This window comes from Salvelinus alpinus, chromosome 5 (assembly GCF_045679555.1).
Source record: "Salvelinus alpinus chromosome 5, SLU_Salpinus.1, whole genome shotgun sequence".
NCBI classification, from domain to species: domain Eukaryota; kingdom Metazoa; phylum Chordata; class Actinopteri; order Salmoniformes; family Salmonidae; genus Salvelinus; species Salvelinus alpinus.
In genome coordinates this window covers 86333436-86352400 of record NC_092090.1, presented here as the reverse complement: position 1 = coordinate 86352400, position 18965 = coordinate 86333436, and the positions used below count along the sequence as shown (strand labels likewise).

At 43.8% G+C, this 18965-nt stretch overlaps 1 protein-coding gene across 3 annotated transcripts in view; it reads left to right on the top strand.

The window, feature by feature from the left end:
- Positions 1–18965, top strand: part of LOC139577142 (disabled homolog 2-interacting protein-like) — a 103308-nt gene that overhangs the window by 58904 nt on the left and 25439 nt on the right. For all 3 annotated transcript variants that reach the window (XM_071404003.1, XM_071404001.1, XM_071404002.1), the window contains 3 exons: positions 12819–12972; positions 16038–16136; positions 16252–16806. In XM_071404003.1, coding sequence (XP_071260104.1) covers positions 12819–12972; positions 16038–16136; positions 16252–16806 — 808 coding nt within the window. The remainder of the gene's footprint in view (positions 1–12818; positions 12973–16037; positions 16137–16251; positions 16807–18965) is intronic.

Genomic DNA, 18965 nt, shown 5'->3' with positions numbered 1-18965 from the left:
CAGTAATGACAAAGCGAAAACAGGTTTTTAGAAATGTTTGCAAATGTATTAAAAACAATAAACAGATTACTTTATTTACATAAGTATTCAGAACGTTGGCTATGAGACTAGAAAATTAGCTCAGGTGCATCTTGTTTTCATTTGTATTTCTATTTATTATGGAGCCCCATTTGCTGCTGCCAAAGCAGCAGCTACTCTTCCTGGGATCCAGCAAAATTAAGGCAGTTTATACAATTTTAATACATTACAATACATTCACAGATTTCACAACACACTGTGTGCCCTCAGGCCCCTACTCCACCACTACCACATATCTACAGTACTAAATCTATGTGTATGTATAGTGCGTATGTTATCGTGTGTGTGTATATGCATGTTTCTGTTCCAATGTTTGTGTTGCTTCACAGTTCCTGCTGTTCCATAAAGTGTTTTTTTCCCCGTTTAAAAAAAAATCAAATTTGACTGCTTGCGTCAGTTACTTGATGTGGAATAGAGTTCCATGTAGTCATGGCTCTATGTAGTACTGTGTGCCTCGAATAGTCTGTTCTGGACTTGGGGACTGTGAAGAGACCTCTTGTGGCATGTCTTGTGGGGTGTGCATGGGTGTCCGAGTTGTGTGCCAGTAGTTTAGACAGACAGCTCGGTGCATTCAACATGTCAATACCTCTCATAAATAAAAGTAATGATGAAGTCAATCTCTCCTCCACTTTCCCCCAGGAGAGATTGACATGCATATTATTAATATTAGCTCTCTGTGTACATCCAAGGGCCAGCCGTGCTGCCCTGTTCTATGCCAATTACAATTTTCCTAAGTCCTTTTTTGTGGCATTTGACCACACTACTGAACAGTGGTCAAGGTGCGACAAAACTAGGGCCTGTAGGACCTGCCTTGTTGATAGTGTTAAGAAGGCAGAGCATCGTTTTATTATAGACAGACTGTTCCCCATCTTAGCTACTACTGCATCAATATGTTTTGACCATGACAGTTTACAATCTAGTGTTACTCCAAGCAGTTTAGTCATCTCAACTTGCTCAATTTCCACATGATTTATTACAAGATTTAGTTGAGGTTTAGGTTTTAGTGAGTGTTCCAAATACAATGCTTTTAGTTTTAGAAATATTTAGGGCTAACTTAATCCTTGCCACCCACTCTGAAACTAACAGTAGCTCTTTGTTGAGGGTTGCAGTCATTTCAGTCGCGGTAATAGCTGACGTGTATAGTGTTGAGTCATCCGCATACATAGAAACTCTGGCTTTACTCAGTCAGTGGCATGTCGTTAGTAAAAATTGAAAAAAGCAAGGGGCCTAAACAGCTACCCTGGGGAATTCCTGATTCTAACTGAGTTATATTTGATAGGCTTCCATTAAAGAATACCCTCTGTGTTCTGTTAGACAAGTAACTCCTTATCCATATTATAGCAGGGGGTGTAAAGCCATAACACAAGTTTTTCCAGCAGCTGACTATGATCAGTCATTTTATCACTAATTTCTCTCAGCCAATCATCAGTCATTTGTGTAAGTGTTGTGCTTGTTGAGTGTCCTCTATAAGCATGCTGAAATTCTCTTGTCAATTTGTTTACTGTGAAATAGCATTGTATCTGGTCAAACACCATTTTTTCCAGAAGTTTACTAAGGATTGGTAACAGGCTGATTGGTCGGCTATTTGAGCCAGTAAAGGGGGCTTTACTATTCTTGGGTAGCTACCCACCACAGACCAGCAAATATTCTTTACATCATCAACATATGAATCACTACAACACTTCTTGTATGACCTCTTATACATTATATTAGGCCCAGGCTTTGGAACTTTTGTTTTCCTAGATATTTCCTATTATATTGTGATCACTACATCCTATGGATTTGGATACTGCTTTAAAGCAAATATCTTCAGCGTTAGTAAAAATGTGATAAATACATGTTGCTGATTTAATTCCTGTGCTGTTTGTAACTACCTTGGTAGGTTGACTGACTACCTGATCCAGGTTGCAGGCATTGGTTACAGTTTAAAGTTTTTTCCTGAGTGGGCATCTTGATGATAGCCAGTCAATATTTAAAAACCCAAGGAATATACTTCTTTGTTGATATCACATACATTATCAAGCATTTCACACACATTATCCAGATACTGACTGTTAGCACTTGGTGGTCTATAGCAGCATCCCACAAGAATGGGCTTTAGATGAGGCAGATGAACCTGTAGCCATATTACTTCAACAGTATTTAACATTAGATCATCTCTTAAGCTTTACAGGAATGTGGTTCTGAATATAGATCGCAACACCGCCTCCGTTGGCATGTCTGTCTTTTCGGTAGAAGTTATAACCATGTATTGCTACCACTGTATCATCAAAGGTATTACATAAGTGAGTTTCAGAGATAGTCAGAATATGAATCTGTTACAAGCACGTTATTGACTTCATGGACCTTGTTTTTTAGGCTACATATGTTAATATGGGGTATTTTTTAGCACTTTTCTGGGTTGCTTGATTGTTTTTAATGCTTTACTGGGAAGCTTGTCAGAGGTAGACTTCCTCATGTTATTTACATTGGAGCTGATAGTGCACGACGAGCTGCGTAAAGTGGTCTTCCTACTATTGCACACCGCCTCAGTGCTAACAGTGTAACTCTGGTTTATAGGCTCATGATTACTGCTTACAATAACTGTAGGATAAACAGATGTATTTGGTGCAATTAGGGGTACATCAATTAAATTACTTACATTGTGTTTGCCAATGCCCCTAAGATCATATACATTTGATACAGCATTATGACGACTCATTGTCACAATGGTAGGGATTAACTGAGCTGGTCTTGGATCATTTACCAGTCATTGTTTCAACACAGCCTTGGAATGCGTGGACAGAGTTCAGGAGCCAAGATGATTTGGATGGACTCCGTCATTCCTATAGAGTATCTTCTGTTTCCAGAAGGTGTACAAGTTATCAATAAAAGTGACTCCAGCAGAGCTACAGTAGTATTTTAGCCAGATGTGTAATGCCAGCAGTCTGCTGAATCTTTCACACCCACGGCTCAACGATGGTACTGGACCTGAAATTATTGGCCGTTTTTGGAGTCTTTTAATGCTAAAATTAGTTTTTTTTTTTTTATCCATTGATTGTCCTTGAGATGTTTCTACAGCTTGATCCGTAGAGCTCCGAGACAGGATTGTTTCAAGGCATTAGATTTGGGGAATGGTCTCCAAAAAATGTCTGCAGCATTGAAGGTCCCCAAGAACAATGTGGCTTCCATCATTCTTAAACGGAAGAAGTTTGGACCCACCAAGACTCTTCCTAGAGCTGGCCGTCCGGTCAAACTTAGCAATCGGAGGAGAACCAGGGACTGTAGTGACGCCTCTTGCACTGAGATGCAGTGCCTTGGACCACTGCGCCACTCGGGAGCCCGATGGTCACTCTGACAGAGCTCCAGAGTTTCTCTGTGGTGATGGGAGAACCTTCCAGAAGGATAGTCATTTCTCCAGCACTCCACCAATCAGGCCTTTATGGTAGAGTGGCCAGACGGAAGCCACTCCTCAATAAAAGGCACATGATAGCACGCTTGGAGTTTGCCAAAAGCCACCTAAAGGACTCAGACCATGAGAAACAAGATTCTCTGGTCTGATGAAACTAAAATTGAACTCTTTAGCCTGAATGCCAAACGTCACGTCTGGAGATAACCTGGCATCATCCCATACGGTGAAGCATGGTAGTGGCAGCATCATGCTGTGGAGATGTTTATCAGTGGCAGGGACTGGGAGACTAGTCAGGATCGAGGGAAAGATGAACGAATCAAGGTACAGAGAGATCCTTGATGAAAACCTGCTCCAGAGCGCTCAGGACCTCAGACTGGGGCTAAGGCTCGCCTTCCAACAGGACAACGACTCTACGCACACAGCCAAGACAACGCAGGAGGGGCTTCAGGACAAGTCTCTGAATGTCCATGAGTGGCCAGCCAGAGCCTGGGCTTTAACCCAATCGAACATCTCTGGAGGAACCTGAAAATAGCTGTGCAGCGAAGCTTCCCATCCAAACAAACCGAGCTTGAGAGGATCTGCAGAGAAGAATGGGAGAAACTCCCCAAATACAGGTGTGCCAAGCTTGTAGCGTCATACCCAAGAAGACTCGAGGCTGTAATCACTGCCAAAGGTGCTTCAACAAAGTACTTAGTACACTTACAAACATAAAAAATTAAAATAATAATCTTTGTCATTATGTGGTATTGTGTGTAGATTGATGAGGGAAAAAACTATTTAGAATGAGGCTAACGTAACAAAATGTGGAAAAAGTCAAGGGGTCTGAATGCTTTCCGAATGCACTGTATGTTTCATTGGTTAGGCCTACTGAAAGAACTTGGCTTACTGTGTTTTGGTGCAATCTGGATTCTTATTTTGACAGGGCGTCAATGCTGAGACCAAGGTCTCTTTTCCAGATGAGCCCTGTATAGCACAGCAATACACAGCAAAATACAATAAACACATACATTTTATTTTTTATTTAACCTTCATTTAACTAGGCAAGTCAGTCAAGAACAAATTCTTATTTACAATGACGGCCTACACCGGCCAAAACCGGACAACGCTGGGCCAATTGTGCACTGTTCTATGGGACTCCCAATCACGGCCGGTTGGGATACACGTTGATATACAGTGCCTTCAAACTATTCATACCCATTGACTTATTCCACATTTTGTTGTGTTACAGCCAAATTTTAAATGGATTAAATATATTTTGTCTCACCCATCTACACACACTACCCCAGAATGACAAATGAAAAATCTAATTTACATAAATATAGAAATTTGAAGCTCGTGTTGACTGAGTTATATTCTTCATTCTGTGCCAGTCTATTGTATACATGCAGACATGTTACTGTATCCACATCTAATAAAAATGTAAAAAAATTATATCTCCAGTATGTTCTGTGTTTAGTAATGCACTCCTTTTGACTCAGCCGAGTCACAAAGGCACTTGTTTCTCCGCGCTTAATGGCCTTGTCATTTCCTGTTATGTAATTCAGGCTCCTATAAGCCATCCAGTTCCTTGGCAGCTTCACCGGATCTTCACTTTATAAGGCTTGACATCATCTACATTCTGTGATTTGTCTGTGTTCCAAATGTTGATTCTCCCATTTGGGACACTACTAAGCCAGCACTGTGTCCTTAATCCCTTGAATGTTGGTGACAAAATCAGTGATACATTTATTTTTTTCTCCAGATAAAATATCTCTGGGGTTTCTAAACATGAACAACAATATCAGTATAGAGTTGGATATTATTTTTAAATGATAGCAATTGTAACGAATGTCGTCGGGAGAAGGAGAAGAGGACCAAGGTGCAGCGTGGTAAGTATTCATAATACTTTTAATAAATACGAACACTTGAACAAAAACAACAAAGCGACAAACGAACAGTTCTGCAAGGTGCAATACACAAAACAGAAAACAACTACCCACCAAGCACAGGTGGGAATGAGGCTACCTAAGTATGGTTCTCAATCAGAGACAACGAAAGACAGCTGCCTCTGATTGAGAACCACACCAGGCCAAACACCTAGAAATACAAAACATAGAACAAAACATAGAATGCCAACCCCAACTCACGCCCTGACCAAACCAAAATAGAAACATAAAAAAGGAACTAAGGTCAGGGCGTGACAGCGATGGGACCTGTCTGTACACTAGTGCCACTTGTCTGGTGAACAGCAATACATATAACCTCATGAAATACTAGAGTAGAATATGCTATTGATAAATGACCCCTTCATACATCAAAAATATCTAAATGTGCTAGTACTGTAAGTAGTATTTGCTTATGTGTTTAGCTCAAATCAGAGGTCTACTGTCGCAGAGACACGAATGTCCAACCTAATTTAATCGGCTGTTATGGAGTTGTGGACGTACAGTTGAGTCATTAAAACTCCTTTTTCAACCACTCCACAAATTTCTTGTTAACAAACTATAGTTTTGGCAAGTCGGATAGGACATCTACTTTGTGCATGACACCGCCATTAAAAACAACAGTCTACAGTTTGCAACTGCACTTGGGGACAAAGATCGTACTTTTTGGAGAAATGTCCTCTTGGTCTGATGAAACAAAAATAGAACTGTTTGGCCATAATGACCATCGTTATGTTTGGAGGAAAAAGGGGGATGCTTGCAAGCCGAAGAACACCATCCCACCACAGTGGTAGCATCATGTTGTGGGGGTGCTTTGCTGCAGGAGGGACTGGTGCACTTCACAAAATAGATGGCATCATGAGGCAGGAAAATTATGTGGATATATTGAAGCAACATCTCAAGACATCAGTCAGGAAGTTAAAGCTTGGTTGTAAATGGGTCTTCCAAATGGACAATGACCCCAAGTATACTTCCAAAGTTGTGGCAAAATGGCTTAAGGACAACAAAGTCAAGGTATTTGTAATGACTCTCGTGGGTTGAAGAAGGAGACCAAGGTGCAGCGTGGTAGGCGTTCATGATTTTTAATAAAACTGAACACCGCAACAAAATAACAAAGTAGAAAACGAAAGCGAACAGTTCTGTCAGGCAACAAAACAGCTAAACAGAAAATAACTCCCCACAAAACCCAAACGGAAAATCACAACTTATATATGATCCCCAATCAGAGACAACAATAGACAGCTGCCTCTGATTGGGAACCACACATGGCAAAAACAACAAAGAAATAGAAAACATAGAATCTCCCACCCGAGTCACACCCTGACCTAACCAAACATAGAGAATAAATAAGGATCTCTAAGGTCAGGGTGTGACAGTATTGGAGTGGCCATCACAAGGCCCTGACCTCAGTTCTATAGAAAATGTGTGGGCAGAACTGAAAAAGCGTGTGCGAGCAAGGAGGCCTACAAACCTGACTCAGTTACACCAGCTCTGTCAGGAGGAATGGGCCAAAATTCACCAAACTTATTGTGGGAAGCTTGTGGAAGGCTACCCAAAATGTTTGACCCAAGTTAAACAATTTAAAGGCAATGCTAACAAATACGAATTGAGTGTATGTGACCCACTGGGAATGTGATGAAAGAAATAAAAGCTGAAATAAATCATTCTCTCTACTATTATTCTGACATTTCACATTCTTAAAATAAAATGATGATCCCAACTGACCTAATACAGGGAATGCATTTTTACCAGGATTAAAATAGTTTAAATGTATTTGGCTAAGGTGTATGTAAACTTCCGACTTCAACTGTATGTTACAATAGACCATGCAGCTTTGAACTATGTAGCGTGCTTTACAAAGTCATGTGATCCATGATTCTGACCGTCTATGGTTCTGGCATTGTCAGCATTGTTACTTACACACAGGGCTGGATTAATGCAGGGGCTTACCGCAGCGGAAGCCCCTGGATGGCCCAGGCCCGTGGTGGCCCAAGATGCAGCAAAAAAATGTATGTACAAAAACAAAGTGTGTATATGTATTATATAGAGTATATATTTAATATTTTTTCACTGCAACTGCTAACCACAGGAAGACTCAGTACCCCACTCTCAATGTGTAGACTGCCTGCGACTGCCTTCTGCCTCTCTGCTAATCATCAGATGAGGGGAGGTGGGGAGGCAGGGGGCCTGTGGGTAACTTGATTGGGTAACTGATTTAATAAAAAATACAAATGCATAAGAAATAAATGTGACTGGTCAATTATGTGAGTCAGGGGCTGGGCCCAAGAGGGGGAACAAATCCAACCACAGGAGCCCACTGTCAATGTTCAAAATACACCAGAGAGCATTATTTACCCACAGAGAATCAATAGTTTACAGAAAAGTACTGTGGATTAAGTTTTCTATTACAAGCACATACAAGTATCTGCAACAATTAAGGGAACACCAACAAAAAGTGTCTTTTAAAGGATGTTTGGCCACCATGAGCTGCCAGAACAGCTTCAATTCACCTTGGCATAGATTCTACAAGTGGACCTAAACCATGGCAGGACAATTCACCCCACACCACATATACTTTGTATCCGTTGTTTACTCAAGTGTTACCTTTGTTTTGGCAGTATGCCTACAGTATATGCCTACAGTCAGGAAGGCTGCAGTTTGTGCGGCATGCGCACCAAATATAGTCTACAGCTTGTTGCGTTGTGGCCATAGACATACTATCCCTAAAGGGTTTTATAAGCTCTTAGCCTGGCAATTTGACTGTTAGAAATAGGTACACTAGCAATGGATGCCATTACTGACTTTTTTCTTTACAGCTTTTTCTCCCCAATTTTGTCATATCCAATTGGAAATTAGTCTTGTCCCATCGCTGCAACTCCCGTACAGACTCGGGAAAGCCAGCCGCACCAATGTGTCGGAGGAAACACAGTACAGCTGGTGACCGTCTCAGCGTGCATGCGCCCGGCCCGCCACAGGAGTCTCTTAGAGCGCGATGGGACAAGGACACAGCCTGGTATTGACCCAGGATCTGTAGTAACGCAGCTAGCACTGATTGGATGCTGTTGGTTGGCCTTTGCAGATTTCAAAATACAATAGTGGGAAAAACGCACAGTTTGGAAAGCAAACAAATACTGCTGAAAAGAGAAGACTAATCTGCGTGTAGAACCAATAAAAAAAATGTTTTCTCAACTCCCAATTTGTAGCTAACAGCTGCACTGTTTTCAAAGTAGCTCATCTTGAGATAGGCTATTGCCACGACGAGTGCATCGGCCATCACCATGAGAAGCCTATGGCCTATCATCTTCATCATTAGGTGAGTCAGTGTGCCACTAGAAAGGTTATTTCGTAGCCTAATGTAGCCAATTATATAGAGAGAGATATATGCACACACACACAGTACCAGTCAAAAGTTTGGACACACATGCTCATTAAAGATTTTTTCCTTATTTTTACTATTTTATACATTCTAGAATAATAGTGAAGACATCAAAACTATGAAATAACACATATGGACTCATGTAGTAAACAAAAAAGTGTTAAACAAATCAAAATATATTTTAGATTCTTCAAAAGTAGCCACCCTTTGCCTTGACAGCTTTGCACACTTGGCATTCTCTCAACCAGCTTCACATGGAATGCTTTTCCAACAGTTTTAAAGGAGTTCCCACATATGCTGAGCACTTGTTGGCTGCTTTTCCTTCACTCTGCGGTCCAACTCATCCCAAACCATCTCAATTGGGTTGAGGTCGGGTGATTGTGAAGGCCAGGTCATCTGATGCAGTATTCCGTCACTCTCCTTGGTCAAATAGCCCTTAAACAGCCTGGAGATGTGTTGGGTCATTATCCTGTAGGAAAAACAAATTATAGTCCCACTAAGCACAAACCAGATGGGATAGCGTACCACTGCAGAATGCTGTGGTAGCCGTGCTAGTTAAGTGTGCCTTGAATTCAAAATAAATCACTGACAGTGTCACCACTAAAGCACCATCACACCTTCTCCTCAATGCTTAACATTGGGAACCACACATGCGGAGATCATCCGTTCACCTACTCTGCTTCTCACAAAGACACGGCGGTTGGAACCACAAATTTGTACTCATCTTACCAAAGGACAGATTTCCTCCAGTCTAATGTCCATTGCTTGTGTTTCTTGGCCCAAGCAAGTCTCTTCTTCTTATTGGTGTCCTTTTAGTAGTGGTTTCTTTGCCGCAATTCGACCATGAAGGCCTGATTCACACAGTCTCCTCTGAACAGTTGATGTTGATGTATCTGTTACTTGAACTCTGTGAAGCATTTATTTGGGCTGCAATCTGAGGTGCAGTTAACTCTAATGAACTTATCCTCTGCAGCAGAGGTAACTCTGGGTCTTCCTTTCCTGTTGCGGTCCTCATGAGAGCCAGTTTCATCATAGCACTTGATGGTTTTTGTGACTGCACTTGAAGAAACTTTAAAAGTTCTTGAAATGTTCCGGATTGACTGACCTTCATGTCTTAAAGTAATGATGGACTGTCGTTTCTCTTTGCTTATTTGAGCTGTTCTTGCCATAATATGGACTTGGTTTTTTACCAAATAGGGCTATCTTCTGTATACCACCCCTACCTTGACACAACACAACTGATTGGCTCAAATGCATTAAGATGGAAATAAATTCTACAAATTAACTTAGTTAATTGAAATGCATTCCAGGTGACTACCTCATGAAGCTGGTTGAGAGAATCCCAAGCGTGTGCAAAGCTGCCATCAAGGCAAAGGGTGGCAACTTTGAAGAATCTGAAATCTGAAATATATTTTGATTTGTTAAACAATTTTTGGTTACTACACTACACACTACATGTGTTATTTCATAATTTTGATGTCTTCACTATTATTCTACAATGTAGAAAATAATAAAAATACAGAAAAACCCTTGAATGAGTAGCGGTGTCCAAATTTTTGACTGGTAATGTATATACATTTTTTCCTAATATCGTACACTCTGTGTGTGTGTGTCGCTTCATTGACCAGGGCTATTGTTTGTTTTTAAAAGGCATATTTTTTTTCGGGCCCTGCTAGCAAATGTTCTCCATGTGTGGAAATCCTTAAAACGCCACTGCTCATCTGTAGCCTATGCCACATGGCAAACAGTATTATGGCTTTTTCTGCAACAGTAAATGTACCACTCATCGAATTGCATCTTGGTGCACAGATTTGTTTACTGAAAATGATGGTGTGCCGGAAACGGGTTGTTTTAGGGGGCAGGGGATATGAAAAAAATCTAAGCGGTCCTGGCCCTGCTTACACCTTGTATCCTTTAAGACCAATGGTCCAATGAGTTAATTGAAACAATGCTAATTTCATTACATAATGGCCTTGTGTGTGTGCTTGGCCCCCAACAGCCTGCAGTGGCATTGATACGATCATTAGGTAAATGCTGAGCCACAGAACGCAAGTTGAATAGCTGCCATCAGACGAGCATGAATCTCTCTCTCAATAAGTGAATTAAAAATCTGAAAAGTTGTCAGCACAGTGCATTAACAGACTGCAACATGAGTTACTGAGCTAGCCTACTGCCGTGGAGTTTGGTCTAGAAATCCTGAAGCTTGTTTGCCATTGACTAGAAATATGCTTATAAAAATGTATATCATTGATCCCGTATTATGGAAACCGACCCATTCCTATTCAAAGACCACTATAACAGTATTGCATGGGCACTAGTGCAACTGTCTATTTGTTTAATTTCATTTAGACTTATTGTCAGTGACTTTAAACTCACATTTGCAAGATAGTCACCAAGAACAAAATCCATCCAGAGCTTCCCATTTTAAAATGTTACCGTCATGCTAAAAGTTTTCTCGTAAGGGATCTAGCTTCTCAGAGAGGAAGGTTTATATTAGTCAATTCAGCTCTGCCAGTTATGCCTATCTCTCTGTATCGTTCTCAGTCTCTCACCCTGTCCCCACACTGATAAGTTGAGGTAGAGAATACGGCGACAAATTCATTACCTGAGGATTTTTTCCAGACTCATCCCCTGAGGCAGGAAGTAGAGCCATGTTTAATTCATGCAGCCAATGGAGAGCCAGGGGAGCGATGAGTCAGCAGATATCTGTTTGCCGCCCAGCAGGTGCTTAATTGCCCTGCTTATCCTCCTAGACATTGATTGTAGTGTGCATGTGTTAACCAACACCACTTACAGAACAACTGAAAAGATGAACATGCACTGTAGGGGCAAAAAAAGTATTCTACTCTCTCTGTCTATATTATCTGTGAGACTTAATTGTCTTTTTGTCTTTTTCAGTCATTAAAATACAGTTGAGTTGTGGATTGAAGACGGAGCGTGTATTACGGATGCTATGATCTTTACGTACAATTCATATATGGAACCAATAAAACTAAAAGGAACCCTTGAAGTTACTTGGTTGCACAAATATCTTTATCTGTATCCGCTCTCATGTTTTACTGTGGGTAGTATGGCTTAATGTGGGTAGTATGGCTTACTGTGGGTAGTATGGTACTGTAGTATGTTTTACCATGGGTAGTATGTTTCACTGTAGATAGTATAGTAGTATATTTTTTGGGGGTAGTATGGCTTACTGTGGGTAGTATGTTTTACTGGGGGTAGTATGTTTACTGTGGGTAGTATGGTAGTATATTTTACTGTGGGTTGTATGGCTTACTGTGGGTAGTATGGCTTACTGTGGGTAGTATGGCTTACTGTGGTGTAGTATGTTTTACTGGGGGTAGTATGTTTACTGTGGGGAGTATGTCTTACTGGGGGTAGTATGTTTTACTGTGGTGTAGTATGTTTTACTGTGGGTAGTATGGTTGTATGTTTTATTGTGGGTAGTTTCATTTTACTGTGAGTAGTATGGCCGTATGCTCTACTGTGGGTGGTGTTTTACCGTGGGTAGTATGTTTTACTGTGGGTAGTATGGTAGTATGTTTTATTGTGGGTAGTATATTTTACTGGGGGTAGTATGGCTTTCTTGGCTTCTTTCACTTCAAGGATATCAATTGTTCTCTTGAGCTGTGTTATTGCCGTTCACCTTTAACGGTCATGATGTTGGTCTTCTTCTCCCACTCCTACAATCCGTGACTAAGTGACCAGTAAGAATGCAACCTCCCTGTTTCTGCAGCTGTGCTCTGCCATTTGCCAGAGGCACTTTAAAGCATGGCGTTGGAGCAGTGTCCCCACCTGCCATACCATCAAAAAGACGTCCAAGCAGAAGAGCTACCAGCTGGGAGAGACTAGAGAGCCCAGTCATGCCAACCCCATAGAGCCAGATCCCGTGTTATGTGACAGGGTGTACCCACAACACCAGTCTGGTTTTAGTTCACATGCCTCCCCCAGCCCTCCTCTCTCAGTGTGGGACATCGCACTGGCTGTTGCCTGCGTTGACACATTGTATGTGTGTGACTGACTGACCGTGTCTCTTCCTCTTCTCCCCCAGATCCCATCTGATGCCGAGGCTGAAGGAATCGCGGTCTCACGAGTCGTTGCTCAGCCCCAGCAGTGCAGTAGAAGCTTTAGATCTCAGCATGGAGGACGAGGTGTTGATCAAACCGGTGCACGGCAGCATCCTGGGCCAGGACTACTGCTTCGAGGTGAGCCCACCCCCCACCACCACCACTGCCTGTCATGACTGTCGCAGCTCAAGGCTCGCTGACTGCTGACTCATTTTAATAGTATTTCTTAGGATCCTGAACCTCTGTACATAATGCATTGTGTTTAATATACTCTTCATTTCGTCGCCATTACATATGTCTGAAAACCTGCAGGTCTCTGACTTTCTGTCAAGCAGCCAGTGCCTTTGGGTAGTGTGAGTGTGTGGCTGGGCATTTGTTAGGGAGGAGGGTCTCCCCGCCCCTCCGCTTCCTGCCTGGTAGGGGCCTGTGTGTCTGTCTGACCCATCTGTTGGCATCTCCATGCTCCTGCTCTCTGTGGATCTGCTCTGAGAGGTGAGCTCCGAGGGGTCCCCATTCACAAGGATTTACTGCCTATTATGCTAAGCATGCTGCCAGCTGGACAGACCATGGCTCTGTGACCGAGAGGACGTCTGACGGGGTCAGCCAAAAAAAAAAAATAAGCATTTCTCTCATGATCAAGTGCAAGAGGATTTCAATGGCTGTCCAGGCTTTGTTTAGTCCGGTATCAGTGTGCACTGTGCAGACCCACAGGGTCTGGCTCAGCTGGAGTGTGTGTGTGTGTCTGTGTCTGTGTGTGTGTGTGTGTGTGTGTAACGGCTTTCGTCCTCTTCGTCTGAGGAGGAGTAGGAAATATCGGACCAATGTGCAGCGTGGTACGTATCCATAATATCTTTTAATAGAGTGAATACAAAATACAAAAAGAACAAGAGAATCAAAATGAAAACCGAAACAGTCCCGAATGGTAAAAACACTGAAACGGAAACAACCACCCACAACACACAATGGAAAACAGGTTACCTAAATATGGCTCCCAATCAGAGACAACGATAAACAGCTGCCTCTGATTGGGAACCACACCAGGCCAAACACATAGAAAACAAACAACCTAGAAAAAAGAACATAGACTGCCCACCCCAACTCACACCCTGACCAACCTAACACAAAGACATAAAAAAGATACTAAGGTCAGAACGTGACAGTACCACCCCCCCCCCCCAAAGGTGCAGACTCCGGCCGCAAAACCTGAACCTATAGGGGAGGGTCTGGGTGGGCGTCTGTCCGCGGTGGCGGCGCGGGACGTGGACCCCACTCCACCATAGTCTTTGCCCGCTTAGGTGTCGCCTTTGGAGCGGCGACCTTCGCCACCGACCTTGGACTGGGGACCCTTGCAACGGGCCCCGAATAGATGGGAGACTCCGGCAGCGCCGGACAGGCGGTAGACTCCGGCAGCACCAGAGTGAAGGGCGGCTCCGGCAGCGCCGGAGTGACAGGCGGCTCCGGCAGCTCCTGACTGATGGACGGTTCCGGCAGCTCCTGACTGACGGACGACTCCGGCAGCTCCTGACTGACGGACGACTTTGGCTGCTCCGGACTGGAGGGCGTCGCTGGCTGCTCCGGACTAGAGGGCGTCGCTGGAGGCTCCGGACTAGAGGGCGTCGCTGGAGGCTCCGGACTAGAGGGCGTCGCTGGAGGCTCCGGACTAGAGGGCGTCGCTGGAGGCTCCGGACTGACGTCCTTTGTTGGAGGCCTCGTGCCATGGATCCTCACTGGAGGCTTCGTGCCATGGATCATCACTGGAGGCTTCGTGCCATGGATCATCACTGGAGGCTTCTTGCCATGGATCACCACTGGAGGCTTCGTGCCATGGATCATCACTGGAGGCTTCGTGCCATGGATCATCACTGGAGGCTTCGTGCCATGGATTATCACTGGAGGCTTCTTGCCATGGATTATCACTGGAGGCTTCAGAACTCACGAGGCTGGGGAGCCATGCAGGAGGCCTTGTCCTTGGCCGAGGCACCGGATGCACTGGACCGTGGAGGCGCACTGGCGGTCTCGAGCGTAGAGCTAGCACCACTCGTTCTGGCTGGATTCCCCCTGTAGCCCAGCAAGTGCGGGGAGTTGGAACAGGCCGCACTGGGCTGTGCTGGCGAACTGGAGACACCGTGCGTAGGGCTGGTGCAATATACCCCGGGCCGAGGAGACGCACTGGAGACCAGATGCGCTGAGCCGGCATCATCCCTCCTGGCTCGATGCCCACTCTAGCCCGGCCGATTCGAGGAGCTGCGATGTAACGCACCGGGCTATGCGTGCGCACTGGGGACATCGTGCGCTCCCCCGCATAACACGGTGCCTGCCCAGTCACTCTCTCGCCACGGTAAGCACGGGGAGTTGGCTCAGGTCTCCTACCTGAGTCCTACCTGAGTCCGCCAATATACCCGTGTGCCAATATACCCGTGTGCCCCCCCCCCGTGTGCCCCCCCAGAAAAAGATTTCTGGGGCTGCCTCTCGTGCCCGTTACCTCGCGCCAATTCCTCGTAGTGGCGCCTCTCCGCTCTAGCTGCCTCCAGCTCCTCTTTCGGACGGCGATACTCCCCCGGCTGTGCCCAGGGTCCTTTTCTGGTGGGTGGTTCTGTAACGGCTTTCGTCCTCTTCGTCTGGGGAGGAGTAGGAAATATCGGACCAATGTGCAGCGTGGTACGTATCCATAATATCTTTTAATAGAAGGAATACAAAATACAAAAAGAACAAGAGAATCAAAATGAAAACCGAAACAGTCCCGAATGGTAAAAACACTGAAACGGAAACAACCACCCACACCACACAATGGAAAACAGGCTACCTAAATATGGCTCCCAATCAGAGACAACGATAAACAGCTGTCTCTGATTGGGAACCACACCAGGCCAAACACATAGAAAACAAACAACCTAGAAAAAAGAACATAGACTGCGCACCCCAACTCACACCCTGACCAACCTAACACAAAGACATAAATAAGAAACTAAGGTCAGAACGTGACTGTGTGTGTGTGTGTGTGTGTGTGTGTGTGTGTGATACCCAACCCTGCTTTAGATTGGGTATGTAGGCCATCATTGTGAATAGAATTAGTTCTTAACTGACCTGCCTAGTCAAATAAAGGTTCATAAAAAATAAAAAAGATTGATACACACAGGCCATCATATGGGTGTTTTTCATGATTCATAACCTAAAGGGCTTAATCATCTGCCATACTTTCACAGGTAACCACTTCCACTGGAACCAAATGCTTTTCGTGTCGGTCATCTGCCGAGAGGGACAAATGGATGGAAAACTTAAGGAGAGCTGTACATCCTAACAAAGTAAACCAAATGCTATATAGCGTATATGGCCCTCTGTGGAAGAAAATAATAACAGTATAATAGAATAAATGTCAAGTACCCAGGAAAAGTCTCACATGTTTGATGTTTTTCACAGGACAACAGTCGGCGTGTGGAGAACCTTCTAAAATTGTGGATTATTGAAGCCAAGGACCTTCCAGCCAAGAAAAGGTATTTCTGTGAGTTGTGTCTGGACGACACGCTTTACGCACGGACTACCTGCAAACTCAAAATGGACAATGTATTCTGGGGAGAGCACTTTGAGTTCAACAACTTACCTTCCGTCAAAAGTGTCACTGTCCACCTGTACAAGGAGTCGGACAAAAAGAAAAAGAAGGACAAGAACAACTATGTGGGCCTGGTCAACATTCCCGTCGGTGCCGTCACGGGACGCCAGTTTGTGGAGAAGTGGTATTCTGTGAGCACGCCCAACCCGAACAAAGGGAAAACTCCCGGACCTATGATTCGGCTCAAGTCGCGGTACCAGAGCATGAGTATCCTGCCCATGGAGTCATATAAGGAGTTTGCAGAGTACATCACCAATAACTACATGCTGCTGTGCTCCATCCTGGAGCCTGGCCTCAGTGTGAAGAACAAGGAGGAGATGGCCAGTGCCCTGGTTCACATCCTACAGAGCACCGGCAAGGCTAAGGTAAGGCCTCTTACTCTCCACAGAGGCTGTCCTACACTCAAACGATAGTGTGTTGTGTTCTCTGCATTTCCATTTTCAAATGATAGTCCAACATAGTAATATTGCCGAATATCAAATATAAACACGACCCAGATCGAATTGATGGTAAAGGCAAAGCTCTCCTGTTGTAATCATTACAACTGTGAGGGTTTTGATTGGTCACAGTCAGTGATACCATTGTCTCAGATAAGTCAACATCTCAGCTGCATATTGCACACAAAAGCTGCAAAAGATTAGGCAAGATAGTATAGGGGTCTGGGGTTTGAAAAGGAGTCCAGATAAGGTTATCTTGTCTCCGTCTAGGATTGGGGTTTAAAAGTCAAGTTAGCCTCATATTTCTAGTCTTTGGGAATCCTCCCACTTGCTTACTATAAGCAGTCTCCTAGACCTAGAAGAATGTGAATGCTTCCTGTTTGGGTTGGGAGAGGGTCGTGTTTATTAGGAGTCAAACAGAAGAAAGTGAACTGAAACAGGGATGTACTACTGGGACTTTTCGTTTTCCGTTGCAAAATTTTCTAGTTTTCTAGTGTTCCCTAATGAACACGACCCAGCCTGCTGTGGAAAGATAATGGGTACCACCCCTGCTTAGAGTGGGGTGGTTGGGGGACTGTGATGACAATACTATATTGTATCAGCACTTTCTAATGAGGACTAGCTGAAAGGGGACTTGTGTACACTAACTGCTGCTAATACCTCCAATTTAGGACAATGGGCTGTGGTCAAAATGTTACATTTGAAACATAGGCCTAGATAATTTTAATTCAGTCCCTTTTTTTCACCACTTGCCATACGTTAGGCTATGTTGTAAACAGTCCTTCTTTAGTCCAGGTAATCAATACATGCCATTGAGGGATTGTTGTTTGGTGTTTTTGAACCAACAGTAACATTGAGCTGTATGGAATTTAAAAATGTAGCTGAACTCCACACAAGAAAATCTTCCCTACTACAGAGATCAAATCAAATCAAGCTTTCTTTATACAGCACATTTCAGACATTGCAACAAATAAAAAACAATGAAAATAAAGGCTGAAATATTTACTACACAAGAAACTTGAGATAAAAAAACTAAAGAATGACAAATTGAACAACTAAAAAGCACCCTAAGGAAAAGCAAAGCTAATAATGTGTTTTAAGATCTCTTTTAAATATGTCCACCAATATAGGTCATGTTAAGATTCCGTCTTTATTGCAAACTGCGCAGATAATCAGATCTCACTGGAGAAGTGTTTCACATCTCAGGAGCTACATGAACGTGATCTATCTAGTTGAAATCAAGGCTATATCTCATATGAATGAGGTTGTGATCTGGTACACGGCCACTGTGCTGTCTTCTCTCACACCAGTCCCAGGAAGGAAAGCAGTGTCAGCCCCCTGTGGTAATTAGCCTAGTCGTCCTCGTTAATTCCTGATCCGCTCCATCCACTCTACAGCTCCTGCTGTAAAACCATGCAGTGAGACTGAACGCCAACGTGTGTGTGTGTGTGTGTGTGTGTGTGTGTGTGTGTGTGTGTGTGTGTGTGTGTGTGTGTGTGTGTGTGTGTGTGTGTGTGTGTGTGTGTGTTCATGTGCACAAGGTCAGCACTTGTTATTGCGGAGCGCTGTTTCAGCACAGAAACTTCTCTTTAGATTTTGTCCCTCAAACTTTTCTGCTGCTATGTAACACCACTGTAATAATGCCGATGCCCCACAGAAGCTTACGCCTACTAGTCTTTGCTAGAACAGCAACAGAGCGATGGAGCTTCATTAAACAGCCTTTCTTACGTTGGCCTACGTTCTGCTATGAGAAACAAGTGGAGCTTTGCCTCATTATGCATCTATCCACTGCCCTGTGGTGGCTTACACCCCCTCCTCATTTAATTTCCCTGTTTAGCCCTAATCCAATAGATGGATAGATACGGATCCGTGGCGCTACGCTTTCACTTAGGTTCCTCCTAGTCTAGAGGCTCTCTTAAATGCTATTTCATTTTAAAATGCTATTGGCTACAACTTCAAAAAGACAAACAGCATAAGAGCTTGTTAGTGTGTTACCCACCTGGCATAGCGTGTTAGTAAGTGTGTTACCCACCTGGCATAGCGTGTTAGTTAGTGTGTTACCCACCTGGCATAGCGTGTTACCCACC